This window comes from Acinonyx jubatus, chromosome D2 (assembly GCF_027475565.1).
Source record: "Acinonyx jubatus isolate Ajub_Pintada_27869175 chromosome D2, VMU_Ajub_asm_v1.0, whole genome shotgun sequence".
Lineage (NCBI taxonomy): Eukaryota > Metazoa > Chordata > Mammalia > Carnivora > Felidae > Acinonyx > Acinonyx jubatus.
In genome coordinates, this window is record NC_069393.1 from 13,938,960 (window position 1) to 13,960,348 (window position 21,389).

General features: G+C 42.0%; 1 protein-coding gene across 5 annotated transcripts in view; it reads left to right on the forward strand.

Annotated features, from left to right (window-relative positions):
• Nucleotides 1-21,389, forward strand: part of PRKG1 (protein kinase cGMP-dependent 1) — a 1,240,511-nt gene that overhangs the window by 1,083,642 nt on the left and 135,480 nt on the right. For 4 of the 5 annotated variants that reach the window (XM_027049866.2, XM_027049865.2, XM_027049867.2 and 1 more), the window contains exon 8: nt 17,260-17,325. In XM_027049866.2, the coding sequence (XP_026905667.1) occupies nt 17,260-17,325 (66 nt within the window). Of the gene's footprint in view, nt 1-10,457; nt 11,731-17,259; nt 17,326-21,389 lie in introns of those variants that run through there. The other variant, XM_053206815.1, reaches the window with a different exon arrangement.

Here is a 21,389-nt window from a genome sequence, read left to right on the forward strand (position 1 = left end):
GCATCGATAGAGCAGTGGCTCTGAATGGAACCTAGTGGGGGAAATATACAGCAGAGACCGTCCGTTCAGCAGAACTCAGAACACAAAAGACAACCAAAGAAGAGTTGTCCGAACATCCTGTGTCTGTCATTTGCTGTCATGCAAACTCCTATATCACGGGCGTAATGAGCAGGAGAAATAAGGAGCGTAATGGGTAGGTTACAAATCAGGAAAAATTTCGTGATGGTCCTCTGTCACCATTAACACTAAATACTTTGCTTCTTACAATTATCCAAGAAGGGTTAAATTCCCTTTAGTCTCTAACAGGAAAAAAGGCAAGAAACCCAGAAAACTGGAGAGCACACAGTTTCTCCTGCTTGTCCAAATTTTTCCTCCCTTTCAGAGATCTTACAGAGGTTTAAAGATGTGGTAAAACAATCTGCTGAATTTAAAAATATATCTGCATAGTCGGTATGCAGCCATTTGTAACTTCTCTGGTCCCAACTGTGTTAGCCTCATTTTGCTTTCTTCCGCTTTTTGCTCCCAGGGTTTCAGCCCCTAAAAGTTACTTGCTGTTCCGTATGTATACACAAGACGTACTCATGCTGTCACAAGGGATAACACCACCTCCCTTTCTCAGCTGACAAATTTCTAGATGTTCATCGGTTCTTGTCTGAGATTTCACCTCTTCCCTTAGCTCTCCTGATCCTCTCCAGTGATAAATCCATGCCCTGCCGTCCTCTGTCTCCTGGTCAGGGTTGGGACCTTCTTATGTGATTCTAAGTCACTCTGTTCACACCTCTGACCCCCTTGGACACCCTGATGTCACTGCATGTCATACCCTGATGTCACCTGTCTTACTAGATTGTTACCTTTTGGAGGACAGGAATTGTGTTCTTTACTCATTTTTAAATTTTTTTAATATATGTATATTTTTTATTATTATTATTGAGAGAGACAGAGTGTGAGTGGGAAGGGGGCAGAGAGAGAAGGAGACACAGAATCTGAAGCAGACTCCAGGCTGCAAGCTGTCAGCAGAGAGCCTGATGCAGGGCTCGAACTCACTGAGGGTGAGACCCTGACCTGAGCCTTAGTCAACACCCAACCAACTGAGCCACCCAGGTGCCCCTGTTCTTTACTCATTTACTTTTTTATTAAAATTTTTTTAACGTTTATTTATTTTTGAGACAGAGAGAGACAGAGCATGAACAGGGGAGGGGCAGAGAGAGAGGGAGACACAGAATCGGAAACAGGCTCCAGGCTCTGAGCTGTCAGCACAGAGCCCGACGTGGGGCTCAAACTCACAGACCGTGAGATCGTGACCTGAGCCGAAGTCGGATGCTTCACCGACCAAGCCACCCAGGCGCCCCTCTTTACTCATTTATAAACCCGACCTGAGATGGCATGTTGGTCAGAGTCTACATTCAGAAACTTTATTCATGGTTGCCAGATAAAATACAAGAGACCATTTGAGTTTACGTTTATTTATTTATTTTGAGAGAGAGGAAAAAAAACACATACAAGCAGGGGAAGGGCAGAGAGAGAGAGAGAGAGAGAGAGAATCCAACACAAGCTCCATGCTATCAGCACAGAGCCAGACACAGGGCTGAAACTTGGAAACCCCAAGACCATGATTCAAGCAAAAACTAAGAGTTGGACACTCAACTGATTGAGTCACCCAGGTGCCCTAAGACACCAATGTTTCTTTTTTAATGGAAGTATAGTTGACACACGATGTTATGTAAGTTTCAGGTGTACGACATAGTGATAGGACACGTTTGTACGTTAGGCTGCACTCATCACAAGTGTAACTACCACCCATCCCTCTGCACCACTGTCACAGTACCATTGACTGCATTCGCCCATTTTGCCCCTCCCCCAAGTCCCAAGACCTTTGGTCAACCCCTCATTTGTTCTCTGTGTTTATGGAACTTTTTCTGCTTTGTTGTGTTGTGTTTTGTTTTGTTTTAGATTCCACATAGAAGTGAAACCCTATGGTGTTTGTCTTTCTCTGACTAATTTCACTTAGCGTGATACCTTCTAGATCCGTCCATGTTGGTGCAAATGGCAAGATCTCATTCTTTTTTATGATTGAGTAATATTCCACTGTATATGTACACCACATCTTTATCCACTCATCAGTTGATGGACACTTGGTTGGCTTCCCTACCTTGGCTATTGTAAATAATGCTACAGTAAACACAGGGATGCATATATCCTTTCAAATTAGTGTTTTCATTTTCTTTGGGTAACCCGATAGTGAAATTATTAGATCGTACTGTATTTTTAATGTTTCAAGAAGCCTCCCTAATGTTTTCCACAGTGGCTACACCAATGTACAGTCTCACCAGCAGTGCTCAACTGTTTCTTTTTCTCCACATCCTTGCCAACACTTGCTGCTTCTTGTCTTTTTGGTACCAGCTGTTCTGACTGGTATAAGGTGATATCTTATGACATTTCCGTGATGATGAGTGATGTTGAACATCTTTTCAAGTGTCTGCTAGCCATCTGGATGTCATCTTTGGAAAAATGTCTGTTCAGGCCCTCTGCCCATTTTTTTAACTGGATTGTTTGGGGTTTTTTGTGGTATTGAGCTGTCTATGTAAGTTCTTTATATATTTTAGATATTAATCCCTTATCAAATACGTCATTTGCAAATATTTTCTCCCCTTTGCCAGGTTGTCTTTTGTTGTTTGCTTCACTGTGCAAAAGTTTTTTTTTTCTAATTTTGTTTTAGTCCCAATAGTTTATTGTTTTTGCTTTTGCTTCCCTTGCCTCAGGACACATATCCATAAATATACTGCTAAGATCAATGTCCAAGAGATTACTGCCTGTCTGTTCTTTTAGGAGTTTTATGGTTTCAGGTCCCACATTCCGGTCGCTAATCCATTTTGAGTTTATGTTTGTGTATGGTGTAAGAAAGTGGTCTAGTTTCATTCTTTTGCATATTGCTGTCCAGTTTTCTCAGCAGCGTTTGTAGAAGAGACCATCGTTTTTCCCCATTGGTTATTCTTGCCTCCTTGGTCATAGATTAACTGACCATATAAATGGGGGGTTATTTCTGAGTTCTCTCATCTATCCCACTGATGTATATGTCTATTTTTGTACCAGTACCATTCTGTTTTGATGATTATAGATTTCTAGTGTATCTTGAGGTCTGGGATTGTGTTACTGCCAGGTTTGTTTTCCTTTCTCAAGATTACCTTGGCTATTTGGGCTTTTTTTGTGTTTCCAAACAAGCTTTAGGATTATTCATTCTACCTCTGTGAAAAATGCTATTGATATATTGAGATATATTTCTTCTAGGTTGTCCAACTGGCATGTAAGTTTTCGTAGTACTGTCTTAAAATCTTTTGTATTTCTATTGTGTCACTTGTTGCTTCTCTTCCCTTTTTGATTTTATTTGGGCTCTCTTTTTTTTCTCTTGATGAACCTTAAGGTTTATCCACTTTATCTTTTCAAAGAATCAGCTCTTGGTTTTATTCAACTTTTTATTATTGTTTTTTTTTAATATCTATTTCATTTATTTCCACTCTGATCTTTTTTTTTTTAACGTTTATTTACTTTTGACAGAGACAGAGCATGAGCAGGGGATGGGGCAGAGAGAGGGGGACAGAATCTGAAGCAGGCTTCAGACTCTGAGCTGTCAGCACAGAGCCTGACGCGGGGCTCGAACTCACAAACTGCGAAATCATGGCCTGAGCCAAAGTCAGACATTCAATTGACTGAGCCACCCGGACGCCCCCATAAGTTCTTATTTTAGATTACACAGCTAATTAGTGGACATCTGGTACTTGAACCAAGGTGAAGTAACTTTGAGATTCTGCTGTTCTAATTAGCATGTTCTCTTGTCTTAATGCAAAGATTGTCCATGGGCTGTATAAACATGTTTAAGGCAACTTGTGTGATTATATCATGAAAAATCATTACGGAGAAAAAATTTATCTTCCATTTGTAGGAATATTAAAAATTTAATTTCAAAGAAATATTGAATATAGGGGTCATTACATACATACATGGATCTCCATACGAACTGTCTGCATACATACACGTATAGCTGGTAGCTTAACGTGTCAAGAGATCCAAAATGCCGCCCTAAGGGGGGGGGAGGGGTTAAGGGTGTTAAGACGCAGATGTCCCTGCTGAAAAAAATACCTTCCTTAGTTTGTCATCTAGTTCCTATGTAATTGCTGCCAGTGAAAGCCGGACAAAAGGCAGTGCTGTAAATGACACTGGAAGATACTGTGTCAAACGTTTTGACAGCTTCACCTGCTAAGCTAGTATCTCTCCAGTGTGATCAAACTAGGCCAGCATAAACTAGCCTTAATACTGCTGCTCACTGGGGATGGGGGAGCGGGGGGCGCGGGTTCAGGGGTGACGCAGGAATGGACAGCAGCTAACCATGCAGTCAACACAGACAAAGTCTTTGAGGAGACTAAGACCTCACCAGCCTCTCTATCCAGAAGTGTGCTTGCAAGAGTCAATTTCTATTACATGTGTTTCTTTTTAAAAAACATTGATTTTATGACAGGTAACTCAAGTACATAATAGAAAACTCAAAAGCTACCAAAGTAATTTTCCCTCCTGCTTCTATCCTCTAATCACACCCTCTTCCCTGAATGTAATTACTTTTTCTAACGTATCCTGAAATAACCCATGATTTTAATGTATGCTTATTTGTGTGTGTGTGTGTGTGTGTTTGTGTGTATTTTACATAAATGAGAACATATACACATAGTTCTCCACATGTTTCTTTCACTTAAGACATCCTGGAGATCATTTACATATATATCTTCTCCAGTTATTTTAACGATTTCTTTTTTTTTTTTTTAATTTTTTTTCAACGTTTATTTATTTTTGGGACAGAGAGATACAGAGCATGAACGGGCGAGGGGCAGAGAGAGAGGGAGACACAGAATCGGAAACAGGCTCCAGGCTCCGAGCCATCAGCCCAGAGCCCGACGCGGGGCTCAAACTCACGGACCGTGAGATCATGACCTGGCTGAAGTCGGACACTTAACCGACTGCGTCACCCAGGCGCCCCAACGATTTCTTTTTAAAATATCCCCTTGAATTGTTGTAGACAGTTTTATTTAATCAATCTCACATAGATGGATATTTAGGTTATTTCCAACATTGTTATTCCAATACTATAGTAATATTTAACATCATTATTTCTCCAAAACGTGAGTGCCTGTGTGAGGCAAATAATTACAAGAAAAAAATTAATAAATAGTGCTGAATTATCTACAAAACAGATTACACTAGGTGATATTTTTACCACTAGCATTCATAGGCCTTTGAAATTCTTTCCTGTGTTTTGTGTTTTCATACTTGTCTATGAAGTGTCCATAAAATTTGCTCATTGTCGAATTGAGGTGTCATTTTTATATCCTTGTTGACTTATACAAACTCTTTACATATTAAAGCAATTAGGTCTCAATTATTTAAACTATATAATATTTTAAAACAATTTAAAATCATACATATAGCTTAAATTACAATAGCTGGGCAGATAGCACAAGTATAATCTATTAAAATTCTGGGTAAAATTGATTTATTCAAGAGATCTAATATCCTGCTTGCTTTTCCTGACCAACACCAACACTTTTCCTTGTATGTAGTGGTTTCACTTTAGCATTTTTTTTTGTTTAAATTGGTATTGTGTAGACATAGCCATGAATTTCCTTTCTTTACCAATTAAGTTGTTTCTTCTGTTTATCTGTGATTCAAAGTTAATCTTCACTTTGGATGAAATTATAGCATATTAGATGACCGGGCTTCTAAAATCACTGAAGAATATTGTTTAGAAAGTAAGCTCTTTATTCTAATAATGCAAAATAGGAAATATGTGAGAAGCAAGAACCAAAAAGGAAAGAATCTTTTTTATATTTTAACTGTATTTAAAAATTCTAATAATAATGATAATTAATAATAAAATAAGATTCTAGATATTATTTTCTTTGAAAGAGCCCAATTAAAATTTCAATTTTATTTTATTTTTTAAGTTTATTTTTATTTACTCTGAGAGATAGAGAGCAAGTGGGGAAGGGGAAGAGAGAGAGAGAGAGAGAGAGAGCAAGAGAGAGACAGAGAGAATCTCAAGCAGGCTCCACACTGTCAGCACAGAGCCGACACGGGGCTCAAACTCATGAACCGTGAGATCATGACCTGAGCCGAAATCAAGAGTCAGACACTTAACTGACTGAACCACCCAGGTACCCCTAAAATCTCCATTTTAATTTTTAATTATCAAAATACTGTTTTATAAACATGTTATTGTATTTTTCTTGACTTCTGATTTTGAGTATCTTATTTCACGTGAACATGTCTAATTTCTATGTGAAAATACATTTCCAATTACAAATAAATACTGCTCACATGAAAATCTCTGCCATGATTTGTCACTGACATATTCAAATAGTAGATCACAATTACAGGCTTAGCAGATCTTTTTCTGTCTAGAGAAATATCCTTGGGTTCAAGATGAATCATCTCAGGAGCATTGAAAACCATGATAATTAGAATTTTTGAAAAGTGTCCACATTGGTAAAACTAATTACAGAGGAGAACAGAGCACTAATTTCAGCCACCATTTCCTACGTGAAAAATGACACCGAGAATGGGGCGCTTTCTCAAGGTCACACGCTGAGTTGGCAGTGGAACAAGAAATAAGAGACACTCTTCCTGACATGTTGCCTTGAATTCTTTATAGGAGAGGATGCACTCCCAGGCTGAAGGCGCTTCAGGTAGAAGTCCTTTGAAATATGTGACCAAGCAACTTAACATTCATTTCCAGCAAGCCTCAGTGGGGTTTACTAGAACCACATTTCTAGTCCTCATTCTAAATACACTCCATTTCCGCTATTTTAAAGATAGGGAAAATTGGATCATTATTTTTCAGCTGTGTGGAATGCAGAAAACACACAAAAAAAGACTAGTGGATCATTTTATTCTTTTTTTAATTTCTTTTAATGTTTATTAATTTTTGAGATAGAGACAGAGCATGAGTGGGGAGGGGCAGAGACAGAGGGAGACACAGAATCGGAAGCAGGCTCCAGGCTCTGAGCTGTCAGCACAGAGCCAGATGTGGGGCTCGAAACTCACGAACTGTGAGATCGTGATCTGAGACGAAGTCAGACACCCAACCAACTGAGCCATCCAGGCACCCCTGGATCATTTTCTTCTTAAAAGTACTTATGACCCGTGAGGCACACTTGGAATAATGGGTCTGTTAATATCTTCTCCTAAAGTACAAACTTTCTGGGGCCACTGGGTGGCTCAGTCGGTTGAGCGTCCGACTTTGGCTCAGGTCATGATGTCGTGGTCTGTGGGTTCGAGCCCCGCGTCGGGCTCTGTGCTGACAGCTCAGAGCCTGGAGCCTGCTTCCGATTCTGTGTCTCCCTCGCTCTCTGCTCCTCCCCCACTCGTGCTCTGTCTCTCCCTGTCTCAGAAATAAATAAACATTCAAAAAAATAATAAATTAAATAAATAAAGTACAAACTTTCTGTGGCCAGATGCATTACAGAATCACATGTGTCACTGTCTGAAAAGTAGCCACAGCCAGATTTATTTTAATCTAGACTGTTAAGAAGTATAGTGCAGAGAAGCAGAAGCAAGGAGTTAAGAGGAAAGTGAGTGTCTGATTCGAGTATAGGAACAAACATCTATTGGATTGTACTCCAGGGTTGACTTCATTGAAAGATTTTAATAGAGGAAAATTCTGTCTTCTCTGTTTTTTCCTCTCAAATTAAAACACCTCTAAATCATTCAGAAACAGACCAAATGGGCCCCTAAGAAAGCAATGGCAACATAATATCTAAACCTGTACTTCTAAACAACTCATAAAATAATAACAGAATAAACAAGAAGAGTGACCTCTTCCTTCTCTCCAAAAAATACACTCCAGGAAGATGTTCTTTAAATTTGTAAGACTTTGCCAGAGCGTTGACTACTTGAAACCAGAGTACAGACTAAATACTATTTGTGCTCTAGCAACAGCAACAACAACAAAAAAAAACAGGAATTTTTTCAGCGGTCCTTTCGTACCCTAGCCATAAAAGAATGTATATAGGACTGTCTTTAATGTCCAGATGGACGAGCAAAAGCCATCAAATGCATCAGCATTCAGAAGAATGTATGTGTAGCTTCAAATACGGAATATGGGAACAGTGTGGATGACTATTGATACTAACTTCAGCCGTGTCACTAAGAAAGAGCAGTATTTCTTCCTCTGCAATTGCTTCTTCTACTCTTTCACGAATTCCATATATTAGGTTGAACCGTACGACATTGCCAGTAGCTGTGCAAAAATGGCAATTTCATTTGGTGCAGTCTAATAAGTACCCATGTTCATTGTCATTGGAGCATGTCAGGAATGCTAAGTTCACATGCCACCTAAAAGATCCAGTATGCTGTCAATGCGGCCGAAGTCTTATGAAAAACAATGTGAAAATTGAGTTCTCCTAAATCCATCATCTTTTTACTTATCGTGACCTTCCGTGGGTATTGATCCAACGGGAGGTGCATCCTCTCAGGAAGTGAATTAACACAGGGAATAGAAATATCTACCAAGGTCACCAGGAAGAATAAATTTTGGAGTGACTCTATGGATCACGCTTGGAATTGTTCTGCCTACAAAAACAGCCTTTTCGAGGTCATGTCATGAGTCCCTACTATTGATGAGAAACAGAGACTGTCTTGGGCGGGCTCCAGGAAATGAACCTGCTTCAGACTCCAGTGTCCTGGTGTTGACCGTGAGTTGGTATATGTTCTCGGTACTAGTGATTTTTATGCATTTGTTTTGTCGTTACTCCTGCATTCTGTGTTGCAAGATTCTAAAGGGCCGGGGTCATATTTTCTGTTTAGATAATATGTCTTAATACATCCATAGGTATAGCAACAGCTACTTTAAAAGTGAAAAGGCCATCACTGTTGTAAAATTAGTCATCTAAACTGATGTCCTTGATACTTTATTTCATCAGAGCATAGGAACTGTTGCCTTTAATTGATCTTGTGATTTCCAACTAATTTTTAAGATTTTATGCGTTATGGTAAAGGGAAAAAAATGTTCACTTAGTCCATCTCTTTTTAAACAATAAATCCTTAGAGGGGCACCTGGATGGCTCAGTCGTGAACATCCTTTTTCAGCTCAGGTCACGATCTCTCTCATGGCTTGTGCATTCAAGCCCTGCCTTGGGCTCGCTGCTGTCAGCCCAGAACCCTCTTCGGATCCTCTGTCCTCCTCTCTCTGTGCCCTCTTCCTCCCTCCCTCCCCCCCACCCCGCCAAAATAAATGAACATTTACAAAAATAAAATAAATGTAAAGTAAAATATATATATAAATCCTTAGAGTAGCCCACAGACACTGATCAATGCGGTCCTGCCTTCCTGTCTGGTTTCTCCTGTGCCCTGACTTCTTTTCCTCAATCCCTGAATGCCAGCCTTCTTGGCTTAACAATAAGCCATTTCCTACCTCTGGGATATTGCCTGTGTTACACCTGTTTCCTGGAAAATACATCTCCTGACTCACCTTGGTAACTCCTCATTCTGGTCTTCGCGTTCAACGTCCTCAGAAAGGGTGTCTGTCCTCTGAATTTCCAAATGAGATCCTCCCTTATTATAGCTTTGCTTGCGGACTCTTTGACTGGCATTTTCGGTTATACGCTTGTGTACTAATTTAACTTCTGTCCCCACTAGACTGCAAGATTCGGGCATGCAAAATGTAATAGCCCTCAGTAAATATTGGTTAAAATAATTATCGACCTGTTAGAATTACACCCATGTAACATGTGAATGCTGAAGAATAAGAAAGTGTTGGAAGGCTATTCGCCAAGGTGTTAACCTTAGTTGTCTCCTGGCAGATGACGTCATGGTTATCTTTGTATTTTTCTCTCACACTTTTCTGTTGTTATTTTAATTGCTGTTTCTGTAATCGATGGGCAGACATACTTCTTACGTGGACTTTTTTCCTTTACAAATGCTACTGAAAGTCAGTGGACGTGTGCGTGGGTGAGCAGTTAACTGGAGTCGAGGGAGCTTAGCAGTGCCACGTTCATGTGCACAGCCATGGAGATGACAGTGGGTGTCTTTGAAGGAAACTGTTGTCGCAAATGCAACAGAGGATAGTCTGTATGGTGCTTAGAAAGGGGATAGGTCAGAGAGCAGAGGACTTCCAGCTCTAGACAACAGTGTAGAAACTTTTCTTTTTTGGATGTTTCCTTGGAAAGTTCTCAGGCAAAGAGTTGACACAACCAGATTTAAATTTGAAAATGTGCAACAAAGTGAGAGATAGATGGGAAGTGGGAGAGAGAGTTGGAGCACAGAGGCCAGTTAAGGGGCCAGATCAGCATTCCTGGTAGGAATGGTGATGGCCCAAATAGAGGAGTAGCTCTAGAAGCAACAGGAGGGATAGGTAAAGAGAGAAGGCAGACAGAAAGAGAGAGAGAGAGCCAGTATGACCAAAGCTATGCAGTGATGGAAAGAGAGAAGAATGAGTTTAATCTTCTGAGACCGGGTGAATGTAAGAATGGTCATGTCATTGACTCAAATGGTGATGCCATAGGGAACCCAAAGAACCCAGTGGTTGAGGTTAAGAGAAAATGTGTGGGGTCTGAATTAGAGGGGGCAATGGAGCTTCAAGAGCGAGTTGTCCAGGAGGAGAGGGGTAAAGGTTAAACTCAAGTCTTGGGAGTCAAAATAAAACCAAAAGTTGATACCATAAGATTATGTGACATTTCCCCAGTGAGAGAAGTCAGCGCAACACAACAGAAGGCCAGAAACAGAATTTTGGAGGAATCCCTATATGTTAGTGAACTGAGGTAAAGGATTCAGGAAAATAACTGGATGAGGTGGTCCAGAAAGAATTCGGAGAGTGATTGATTACAGAAACGGAGGGAGGAAGCGTGTAGAGAGACATGCTTCTCAGATGTCCCAGAGGACCTTCAAGTGATGCTATGACGCCGGAAGCTAAAATTGATTGGCTGCTGACTCTGTGCAAACCTTGGTTACAAGACGTGCACTTATTTGCCATGTATTGATTCGCTTCACAGAGTGTGGGAGGTGTAAATCGTGCTGGAATAATTTGATGACTAAATAGGAAGTAGAGTCAGTGAGTAGCTGGATACAGCTTTTTGGGCAAGACCACTTCTCTGCTCTGGGACCAAACTTTCAAAGTTGAACGCCCGGTTGAATTTGCTATGAATCCCACAAGTCCAGTTCACTAATTCAAAGTGCACCTTTATTTTACGTGGCTGCTTCCCGTTTGTCATCCTGCCGGCAGTGAGTTCACGTGCCTTCAGTTTTGAGCTGAAAAGGTTCATTTTGTCCAGCGTGAGGCACACCGGACTGGGGAGGCTCAGCGGCTGCCCTGGATGGAGAATGGGAGCCGTGGGCTGCCGTGAGCTCACAAGCCCTTGGAGTGGTGTCCGTTTCAGAGCTTGGCTCTGCGGGAATGCCTGGGCTCTGTTGCCAGGAGTCACATTGCCCCGGCTTGAAAAGGAAGAGCCCCTACTGGGCCAGTGCCTTTGCGTGAACTGTGCCCTGCTTTGGCCTCGGACGCTCTGTGTTTGTTCCCTGGGCCATCGATGTACGATAGAGCTCTCCGGCAGACATGAGGCATGAGAAACTCGCTTCGGGACGAGACGAGTCCATGTAAACCCTTGCTATGGATTATTCCGATACTGACAGTGACTCCACTTTGGGATACAGTGATGATGAAGACTCCGGTGACGAAGTGCAAAGAATATCAGAGTCAGTGCACAGAAAAACTGGGTTTGCAAATATGTTGGATGTTTTTCATGCTCTGTGATATCACGGAAAGGAATTTCTAACTCCTCCAAGAATGCTTAAAAAAGAGAACGCTACTTACTAAACCGCATAGCTTTGCCTGTAATTTCTCATTAATGCGTAGCAAGTTTGTGAAATAGCCGTTAACCTCCCACCGGTAGCGACTTCTCCAGTTGTACGTGTTTATTAAATGACACGCTGAAATCAACTAACACGCAGGGACAGAAATGGATGAGTGTGAGGTTTGATCTTCAGAGACAACGTGCATGTTAGACCTGGACCCTTAGCTGGACACGTGTGCATTTATTTACTATAAAGAAGCTGCTGAGGGTTCAGAGGCAGTCTGGTGGATGTTTTTTAAATATGTATTTTGTATGTTAACGTATCCCAGTTATGAATTATCTTGTGGTCGGTGTCAGTGAGACTTTAAAAATCTCATCTCTTCTTCTGCTAGGATTTATCAAATACCGTGATCGGACAAAAAAGTAAAAATGAAGGAAAACTCAGTTTTTAAAAATCTTTCTCGCATCTAAACCAGTATTACGTGAAGCCCCTGCAAACGTGGCGAGTGTGCTGTGCGAAGCCACTATCCTAACAGTTGTGTGTGGATAGAGATAAGTTCAGTAACCACATGGAGCTCTCAGGACCTCCGCGTCATAGGAGTATGTAATATTTCATATCTCAATGCAAATATTTGCTTAGACCTACAAAGGAAATTAGCAGACACAGTAAGCCACAGTATTGTCTGCTTATGTGAGTAATATTCTCTCATTAGAAGTCCGTACCGTCCCTGCTGAAATAAGAGATTAACCTATGTCGATACTAGATCAGATAGAATTTTACCTCTCCCAGAAGCAGGCTCTGTAGGTACTCAGAGACAGCATTTCTGGACACCTGCGTCAGCAGGCACAATGACATTAAGCACCCAAATAGTAGAGATACAATGACAGCATAGTGGCAATATGAGTTCGGCATTGAATGAAGTCGGCATTCAATAATTTCCTATTGTAATGTAACGTTATTATAAAGCGACATATTAGGGCTAGAACATAGCCATGGATGGGAGGAACTCTAACCATATGAGAAACAAAATGGCTTACTGCATCAGCTTTGCAGTTGAGCACCCATAAACCAATTAATGCTGTTTTTATTAACAACTGAATATATTTTTTATGATGACAGACAGACCGTCTGACTACTTCGTGCTCCTAAGTTATTTTGCGCCAGAATGCACTGAGAATTGTCGAATGGAAATCTGGTAGCAGAGTGTATACACGGTGGACTTTTGTGGAAAGACGTGAGCCCTCGAGCCAGCCAGATCTGTGTTCAGATTCCACAGCAGCTACTCACTGGCTATGTTTGACTTGGGGCGTGTGACCCAACCTCTGTCCTCACGTGTAAATCTGAGATTCTGTACCTACCCTCTGCTCTATCCATTAAATGAGATTTGTGTGAATTGACTAAAATGGTTCCTGTTGTATACTAGATAATAAGTAGCAAATGTTATAATCTTATATTTAATATATTGTTTTTCCCCATATTACACCACTTCTCTGTTTTGATATATGTCACTTTACTAGGCACTAAGCTTGATTGTAGGGCATGACTTCCAGGTTTTTCCTTTTTAAAATACTTCCAATTTCTACTGACAGTTTCTTCTGATAATTACTTTTCCTCATGTATCTTTAATTTAATTTTTTAATATTTTTAGTTATTTTTGAGAGAGAGAGAGAGAGAGAGAGCAAGTTGGGGAGGGGCAGAGAGAGAGGGAGACACAGAATCCGAAGCAGGCTCCAGGCTCTGAGCTGTCAGCACAGAGCCCAACGCAGGACTCGAACTCATGAACCGTGATACCATGACCTAAGCCAAAATTGGACACTTACCCAAATGAGTCACCCAGGTGCCCCATTCTTATCTGTATTTTAAAATGTCTATGTGTTTTGTCTTGTCGCAAGAAAATTACATTCATTTAAAAAAGTATGTCCAATTTAGGCCAGAAAACATAATAACATCTTCAAATATTGGAAATTTGTGATGAAATCATTTTAAAATTAATATGTGTAGAGAATACATTCAAAAGAAAGCATTATTGGGTCGCCTGGGTGGCTCAGTCGGTTGGGCGGCCGACTTTGGCTCAGGTCATGATCTCGCGGTCCGTGAGTTCGAGCCCCGCGTCGGGCTCTGTGCTGACAGCTCAGAGCCTGGAGCCTGTTTCAGATTCTGTGTCTCCCTCTCGCTGACCCTCCCCTGTTCATGCTCTGTCTCTCTCTGTCTCAAAAATAAATAAAACGTTAAAAAAAAAAAAAGCATTATTTTGTATATGTTCTATTTTAAGGACTTTGTGAGCAATTTCTGAATTGTCAAGATGGTAATATATTTTAGGAAAATTCAGATTTAATATGTTTTCTACAAAGCTATGATAGGAGTTCTGTTCTTTGGCTTTTTTAGACTAGCAGCAAGGTATAGCAACATACCATCATGAGCAGTCTCCTAAGAAGTAAGTTATTCGCTTGATAAATGAAAGACCAAATGGTGTATTAGTGAGGTTTTCTGCCCATGGCATCCACTTCACTGAAAATTCCTGCTCAGAAAGCGATGATGGAGTTGAAAATATATTGTCTGCTCCCTCGGAGCCAAAAGAAAAGCTGCGCTCTGTTGAGTAGGAGTGTTTCGTAAAATGCCGGACAGCGTGGCCGCACAGGAGGTGAGAAGAATCAAGATACATGGAAGAACACACTGCTGTCCACCGGCTGGGCATCAGAATACACGTCCCTTGATCGCATTGAATACCCAGCAGTGAGGGGGCAGACTTACTGTTCCCACTGTTCCCACCCTTGAGGCTTTCGCATAGTTTGTAGCTTGTCTCCTGAAACGAGGACAGTGCGAGTCCAAAGCCGGCTCTGTGCTGTCCTGCCCGTGGGCTCCAGGCTGTGCCGTCTTGTACTACATACCTTCTACGCACCTCCCACGTGGCCAGCATTCTGGGTAAAACAGGGAGGAAAACCAGCCAGGAAACTGCCCTCCTCTGGTTTAGGGGGAGGGGGATATAATCATCAACCCAGTGACCGCACAAATAAATGTCTAAGTTGCAGACTGACAGGTGCTTGGGTGGAGAGGTACGGAGGGCCATGAGCACAGGTGAACAGGGAGCCTGGGCTGGTTGCTTCTAGTTCACTGATGCAGGGATGCGTGGGCCGAGATCTAAAGGGTCAGCAGGGGTGAGCTAGTCAAGGAGTTGGGGAAGCACCTCCCAGGCCAGGAGGGCAAGTGAGGGAGTCCTCACCGAGGCACGTGAAGCATTCAGCAGATAGCAAAGGTGGCCGCTTTGGCTGCAGGGTGGGGATGTGAGGGAGACGCTGGTAGAATCCTACTGGGAGCTGTCTAGACCCTAATAAAAGTTGCACAGTCAGAAGAGAGCTTAGTATGACACGTGGATAAAAAATATACAATCATCAGGGTGCCTGGGTGGCTCAGTCGGTTAAGCATCTGACTTCAGCTCAGGTCATGATCTCATGGTTCGTGCGTTCGAGCCCCATGTCAGGCTCTGTGCTGACAGCTCAGAGCCTGGATCCTGCTTCAGATTCCGTGTCTCCCTTTCTCTCTGCTCCTCGCCCACTCACACTCTGTCTCTCAAAAATAAATAAACGTAAAAAAAATTTTTTTAAATACACATTCATCAATAGCTTCTTTCCTTTAATAGCAATAACCAATGAGAAACAGAAATAGAAACATTGCTTTCATTAAGAGAAAGCATTGATATAAAACACCCCAGAATTCTTTTTTTAAAAATATCCAGATCTAGCAAAAAATATTAAGAAATCTTACTTAAACATCTAAGAACACCTCTCCACACAAGAAGAGTGTTATGTCATGCATTGTATGGGAAATTAGTATACTTAAAGTCCTTCTTCTGAAATCAATGTATAAATGTAATACAGGTCTACCAGAAGGCCAACGTGGGTTCCCTTAGAAGTAGAAAAATGATTTTAAAGTCTCTGTGAAGTATGAATGCTTAACAGTATCCTCAAGATATTTCTTTTCTTTCCTTTTTAATGTTTATTTCTGAAGGAAAGAGAGAGAGGAGAGAGAGAGAGAATCCCAAGCAGGCTCTGCACCATCAGTCCAGAGCCCGACTCAGGGCTTGATCCCGTGACCCTGGGATCATGACCTGAGTCGAAATCAAGAGTTGGATGCTTAAGCAACTGAGCCACTCAGGTGCCCCAAGATATCTCTGAAAAATAATTTTAGTAAGGGGGAACTTGTTTACCAAATACTTAGTACTGATGGTTTTTGTAAAGCAACTGTAATTTAATAGCATGGTGTAGCAACAGTGGAAGACAAAAGATCAGTGGAAAATTTACTGAGTTCAGACCTATCTGTGAGAATGTAGTGTATTTTGAAAAAATAAAAATTCAGCGAGTGCATCTTTGTTTCCAAGACTTGAAAAGCCTATTATTAGAGACCTATGATGTTTGGATTATGATTTTTAGAATGTATTATTAACACTATGTTATTTCTGTGTCTGTTCTCTTTAGTGTATTTCAAACTTGTATTTATCATTAATTATATTAACTTAGAAAATTTACTCTTCCAGGAAAAGTAGTACATTTTCAAGTACAACCTAATGTTTCCATGCAGTAATGCTATGAAACTTTTAGTAGCTCAGAATGAAATGTGAATGTTAATTTACAAAATCTTAGACCTCCGGGTAAGATGAGAAATACAAGAACAAATTTTTAAAGGTTTAAGAGGTTGGTAGATATGCCTGAAGTGACAAATTGGATGCTTGCAAAGAAACCGTGTATGTGTATGTGTGTGTGTTTGTATGTGTGTGTGTGTGTGTGTGTGTGTGTGTATATAGTGTGTGTGTGTGTGTGTGTGTGTATATATATAATGTATATATATATGTGTGTGTGTATATATATATTTCAATCAGAGTGATTGAAATTTGTCAAATACTCTTCTGGTATAGATGAATAACTGTGTATTATAAGTTGTCAAAAGGTTAGCCACATAAAAACAGGGTCTCAAGGTGATAGTTAAAACAGATCCGTTGTTCCCAAGGTTATAGTAATAAATTCATACACAAACGGATTAGATACTCAATGCTCAGAAATATATCTGCCCATCCTCTGAAAATTCAAATTACCCTGTCCATTACCGTCCTTGTCACGATCCAGTTAATTCCTTCATTCCTCAAAGAGCACAGGGAATGATGATGGAAAATTTGCTTCACTTCTAGAAATGAAACTTTAAGACTGAAAATTATAACTCCTGGATTATTAACTATAGGATTTGTGGGATCACTGGTAAAAGTAAGGTGGTTCCTCAGGACAAATAAATTTCAAACATGAATGAAGCTTAACCCTAGGGGTGGATAAATCTGAGAGGTACACGTAATTTACCTTGTTTCCTGAAATTAATCGCAGTGAACCCTTCTCTTTGATAGTAAAAGTGATTTTACTTTAATCTCTGTCTCTCTTTTTTACCTAGGGAGGATGTGAGGACAGCCAACGTAATCGCTGCAGAGGCTGTGACCTGCCTGGTCATCGACAGAGAGTGAGTACATTGCTTTATTATGCGTCCTACACTCACCTGTCAGTGGCGTACCTCAGTTCTTCGAAGTACACATCGTTTTATGGAGTTATTAACACTTGTTTTATATTGCTTCATTTTCAAATGAGTTTTATATTTGATGCTCATTCCCTGTTTTTCTTGGAATGGGAAGGAATTCTCACTCCCTGTTGTCCCTTCTGCCCTTGAGATCTTTCGCCGGGTGCATAACCGTTAGGAGCCTCACTGCAAGTTAGCCGGTTTATACACGGGCGATGATGCACTGTTCACAAAGATGTGAGCATTAAGGAGGGCGCGTGAGGAAAGCGTGGGTCCCAGTGTTGTTTCTGTTTGTTTGCTTTTTTGTTTTCTTCACTTTGGACAATCTTAACAATGCTAGCTATTGGTATAAATGTTCATAGCACTGATAATCATTATCACTATTATAGAATGTACAGTGTTACTCGTATCATTATTAAGACATGGACCGTTCCTCCAGCCTGCTTTACTTATCTCTGCGCTCCCACCCCCAGACTTCTATAAGAGAAGTATTTAAGGAAGATGCCTTTGGAGAAAACGTCATTTTAGACAGAGGTATATATTTGGGGTTATTAAAAGTGTGTTGGGTGATGCCTGCCCCTGTTCCTTCTCCGCATTCTGGCCTTGCTAGTCTCATGGCCCGAGGGCTTTTTCGGTTAACTACAAGGATCGGATAGCGGACTCTCCAAGGGCCTGGGGGTGCACTGTCTGCAGGCAGTCCTCCAGGCTCTTTCTCACCGCCTTTCTGTGGATAAGTCGATCCGAAAAGCCAAGTGCCTGGCCCAAGGGAAAGCACTGTAAAGCACCCCGTTAGCAGCCGTGGGGCTGGAAGAGGCTGTGTCAGTGGGGCATGCCACTGGGGGCCAGATGTGAGCAGTCTGGAACGATGGAGTTGAATGTTGAGCTCCATGACCGCTCTAGGGGAAGAGGGGTCCCGCTCGATCCCCACATCTCAGTTCTGGAGACCCCTCGGCCCTGGGTCTCTAGAACCAGAGCGGCAACACAGCCGCAGAACGACATCTGACACCGATGCTCTTTATCTGGTTCCCAGAAACAACATTACCTGGTCATCCTTTGCTTCGTTTGCCTCTCGCCTTACTGAGGATCTACTGAGAACAAGGCCTTGTGTTTGGTGCTGTGAGAAGAGTCCGAGGGGCAGCACAGATGCCGGTTTGGGGGGCTCGCTTCTACTAGAGAAGATGTAGCCTCCGCACAAAGCAGAAAATAGGAAGGGTCCAGAGCACGCGCTTGCGCTGTGATTAGGTGGGTCTGGAAAGCACAGGAGAGGCAAGATGAGCAGAGTGAACCACACAGCGACCCTCGCGAGGGAGCAGGGAACCGTGGCAGCGTGCCGGCGTGGGGCTGGGTGAGGGCGGCCGGAGGAAGTGCTCCGACGGGTGCTTCATACACACACTGGGGCCGGTTCACCAAGAACACTCTTTGTTGGGGTGAGGGTAACTGACGGTTTTAGGCAACCAAATAGTGTCCGTCACTGTATCACTGCATTTGGTAGAATGATCCCAGAAGGCTCTGTAAAATGTGTTACGGGTGAAGTAGGAGCGGGGATATATGGTTAGTATCTATCAGCCCAAGTGGTGGTCATGAGACCGGCTAGAGGAGAAATGCATTAGGATGAAAAGGTAAAACCAAAGGGCTTACTCCTTGACCGAAAGGAAAGGGCAAGGAAGAAACTAGGGGTGTAGTCAGGATTGAGAGATGATCTAGAAGATGTACAGAAGAGTCGGTTTGGGAGGCACAGTGGTATTCCCTCAAAAACATAATGAACTTGACGTACCAATGGGACACTCAAGAACAGATGCTCTGCAGGAGATAGAAAAGGTGGGACAAGAACTCTTGTCGGAGTTAACTTAAAATTAACTTCAAATTTGCTTACCTAGAGTTAGCAGCTGAAGCCATGGGACTGGACGGAATTGTGTCAAAGAATAAAGATAAAAGGACCAAGGTTAAGATTTGGGAAAATTGTTACATTGAAGGAAGAGGCCGGAGAAGACACACCAGTGAATAGAACTGAGGTGTCAGCTCTCAGAGCAGGTACATAAAACCTCAGAATCCAAGGGAAGATCCAAGAGAGGAAGGACAGTCGGCAATGTCCAATCCCAAGTGGAAGCCAAGAGGCAGACAGATAGAGAAAAGGCCAATAGTTCAGGAGCATGGGAGAAAAAAGCTTCAGTCAAGTGGTGAGAATGGAGTCCAGGTTGCAGAGAGCAAGTGGGTGCTGAGGAAGTTAGATCACCCAGACTAAGGGTTCTTTCTTTCAAGAACTTGGTGAAACGGATGGAGGGAGGGAAGGAAGGAAGGAAAGAAAGAAAAGAGGGAAGGAGGGAGGGAAGGGAAAGGAAGGGGGAACATGAGGCATTGGCGGGTCTTGGAGAGCTTCCTTGTGATGAGTACATACATGCATCCAGGAAAATGGAGGAAATGAAATACTAGAGGGACCGTTTGATGGAAATGGGGCCACAGGGGAGGAAATTGTGGGCAAACAAGGAAAGAATACTTGGAGAATGTGTGCTTTTCTTTTCTTCTATTTTCTAAGAGGAGAAGTAGAAAATGTGTAGAGATTTAGATAAGGAAAGCTATGGGAGCTCAATATGGTCTTGACCTTGTCTCTAAAACATAGAGCAAGAAGAGCATCTGGCTGGCTCAGTTGGAAAAGCATCTGATTCTTGATCTCAGGGCCATGAGTTCGAGCCCCACACGGGACGTAAAGATGACTTAGAAATAAAATGTTTAACAAAATAAAGTATAAAGCGAGAAAATCTGGCCAGGGAAGGAGTGGGGGTGGGGCTGAGGATGTGCCAGGTGACTAGGGTATCCCATCAGTTTATATCCCTACAGTCGTTTATAATTTGGGGATTTTCACATGCATGGCATCCCACCTGGAAGGTAGGCAGGATGGTCAACAGGAGAGGAAATGGAAGCCCATAGAAGTTTAATAACTTGGTAAGATTTCCTGGTAAATGATAAAGCCCAGATACATCAGAGAAACAAAGTAGATGGGATTTTGTGGGCCATCTGGTCCTGCTTCTTCAATTTAGTTAACTGTGGGCCTGAGGACTGAAGGAGCACCACATAGCATCGTGCACATACTTTGGCCCTCGTCCGAATTTTCTCTTTTTCTCAAATGTGGTCATACACGCTTTGCGCCGGGCAGTGCATGGGCTTTGTCAAAACAGAATTCACTAGTTGGATCGTGCCTGCATCATGTTTGGGCCGTTGCCTAATACTTAATAGGGACAGTTACTTAAATTCTAAGTCTCAGTTTCCCTACCTGCAAAATAAGCTCACATTACCGAAATGTGAGCTTGGTGGGAAGGTCGGTTTATTGTACACACAGGTCCACGCACAGCACAGGATGTGGAGCAAGCGTTGAGTAAACACGTTCTCCTTTTCTTGCAGAAGACACAGGAGCCCCTCTGATTTGGCAATTTTTCCATCTAATTGGCAGAAGTTTATCTTAAGAACACACACTGAGAGGACACCTCGAGAGCGGTCTTTCAACAGAAACCTAGAGAAGGGAGCCTGCACGTAGAACTCACCACACGCATTTCTGCACTCTTAGAAGAGAAGTTGCTCTTCCCACCAAATGTCAAATTCACAGCTTGAAAAACAACCAAACTGTAACTGAAGCCTCCTGTCAGGAGCCTGCTGCTGGCACCTAATTTATGGCCAATTAGGGGAGTACCCGGGCTTCATCCCATGCAAACAGATGGCAGACATTAGACCTGTCAACAAAAGGAGCTTCTTTCACAAATTTACAAGCGCGGTACCACATTACAGAAGCCCGTGATTATGCTTTATCATTCCAGAGGGAAGGCAAAAGCACACTATTGTAACTAATCATGCATGGCAGAATTTCTCTTAAAAAAAAAAAAAAAAAAACGCTCCTTGACGAACTAGAAAATGATACACCGATACCTGGTGGTCCCACGAATCTGCTGATTCGTGTCTTGTAGCCTCATCCTGATCTTTGTAACTGTCTGCAGTGATTCCAGAAGTTGCAAATTGACTGC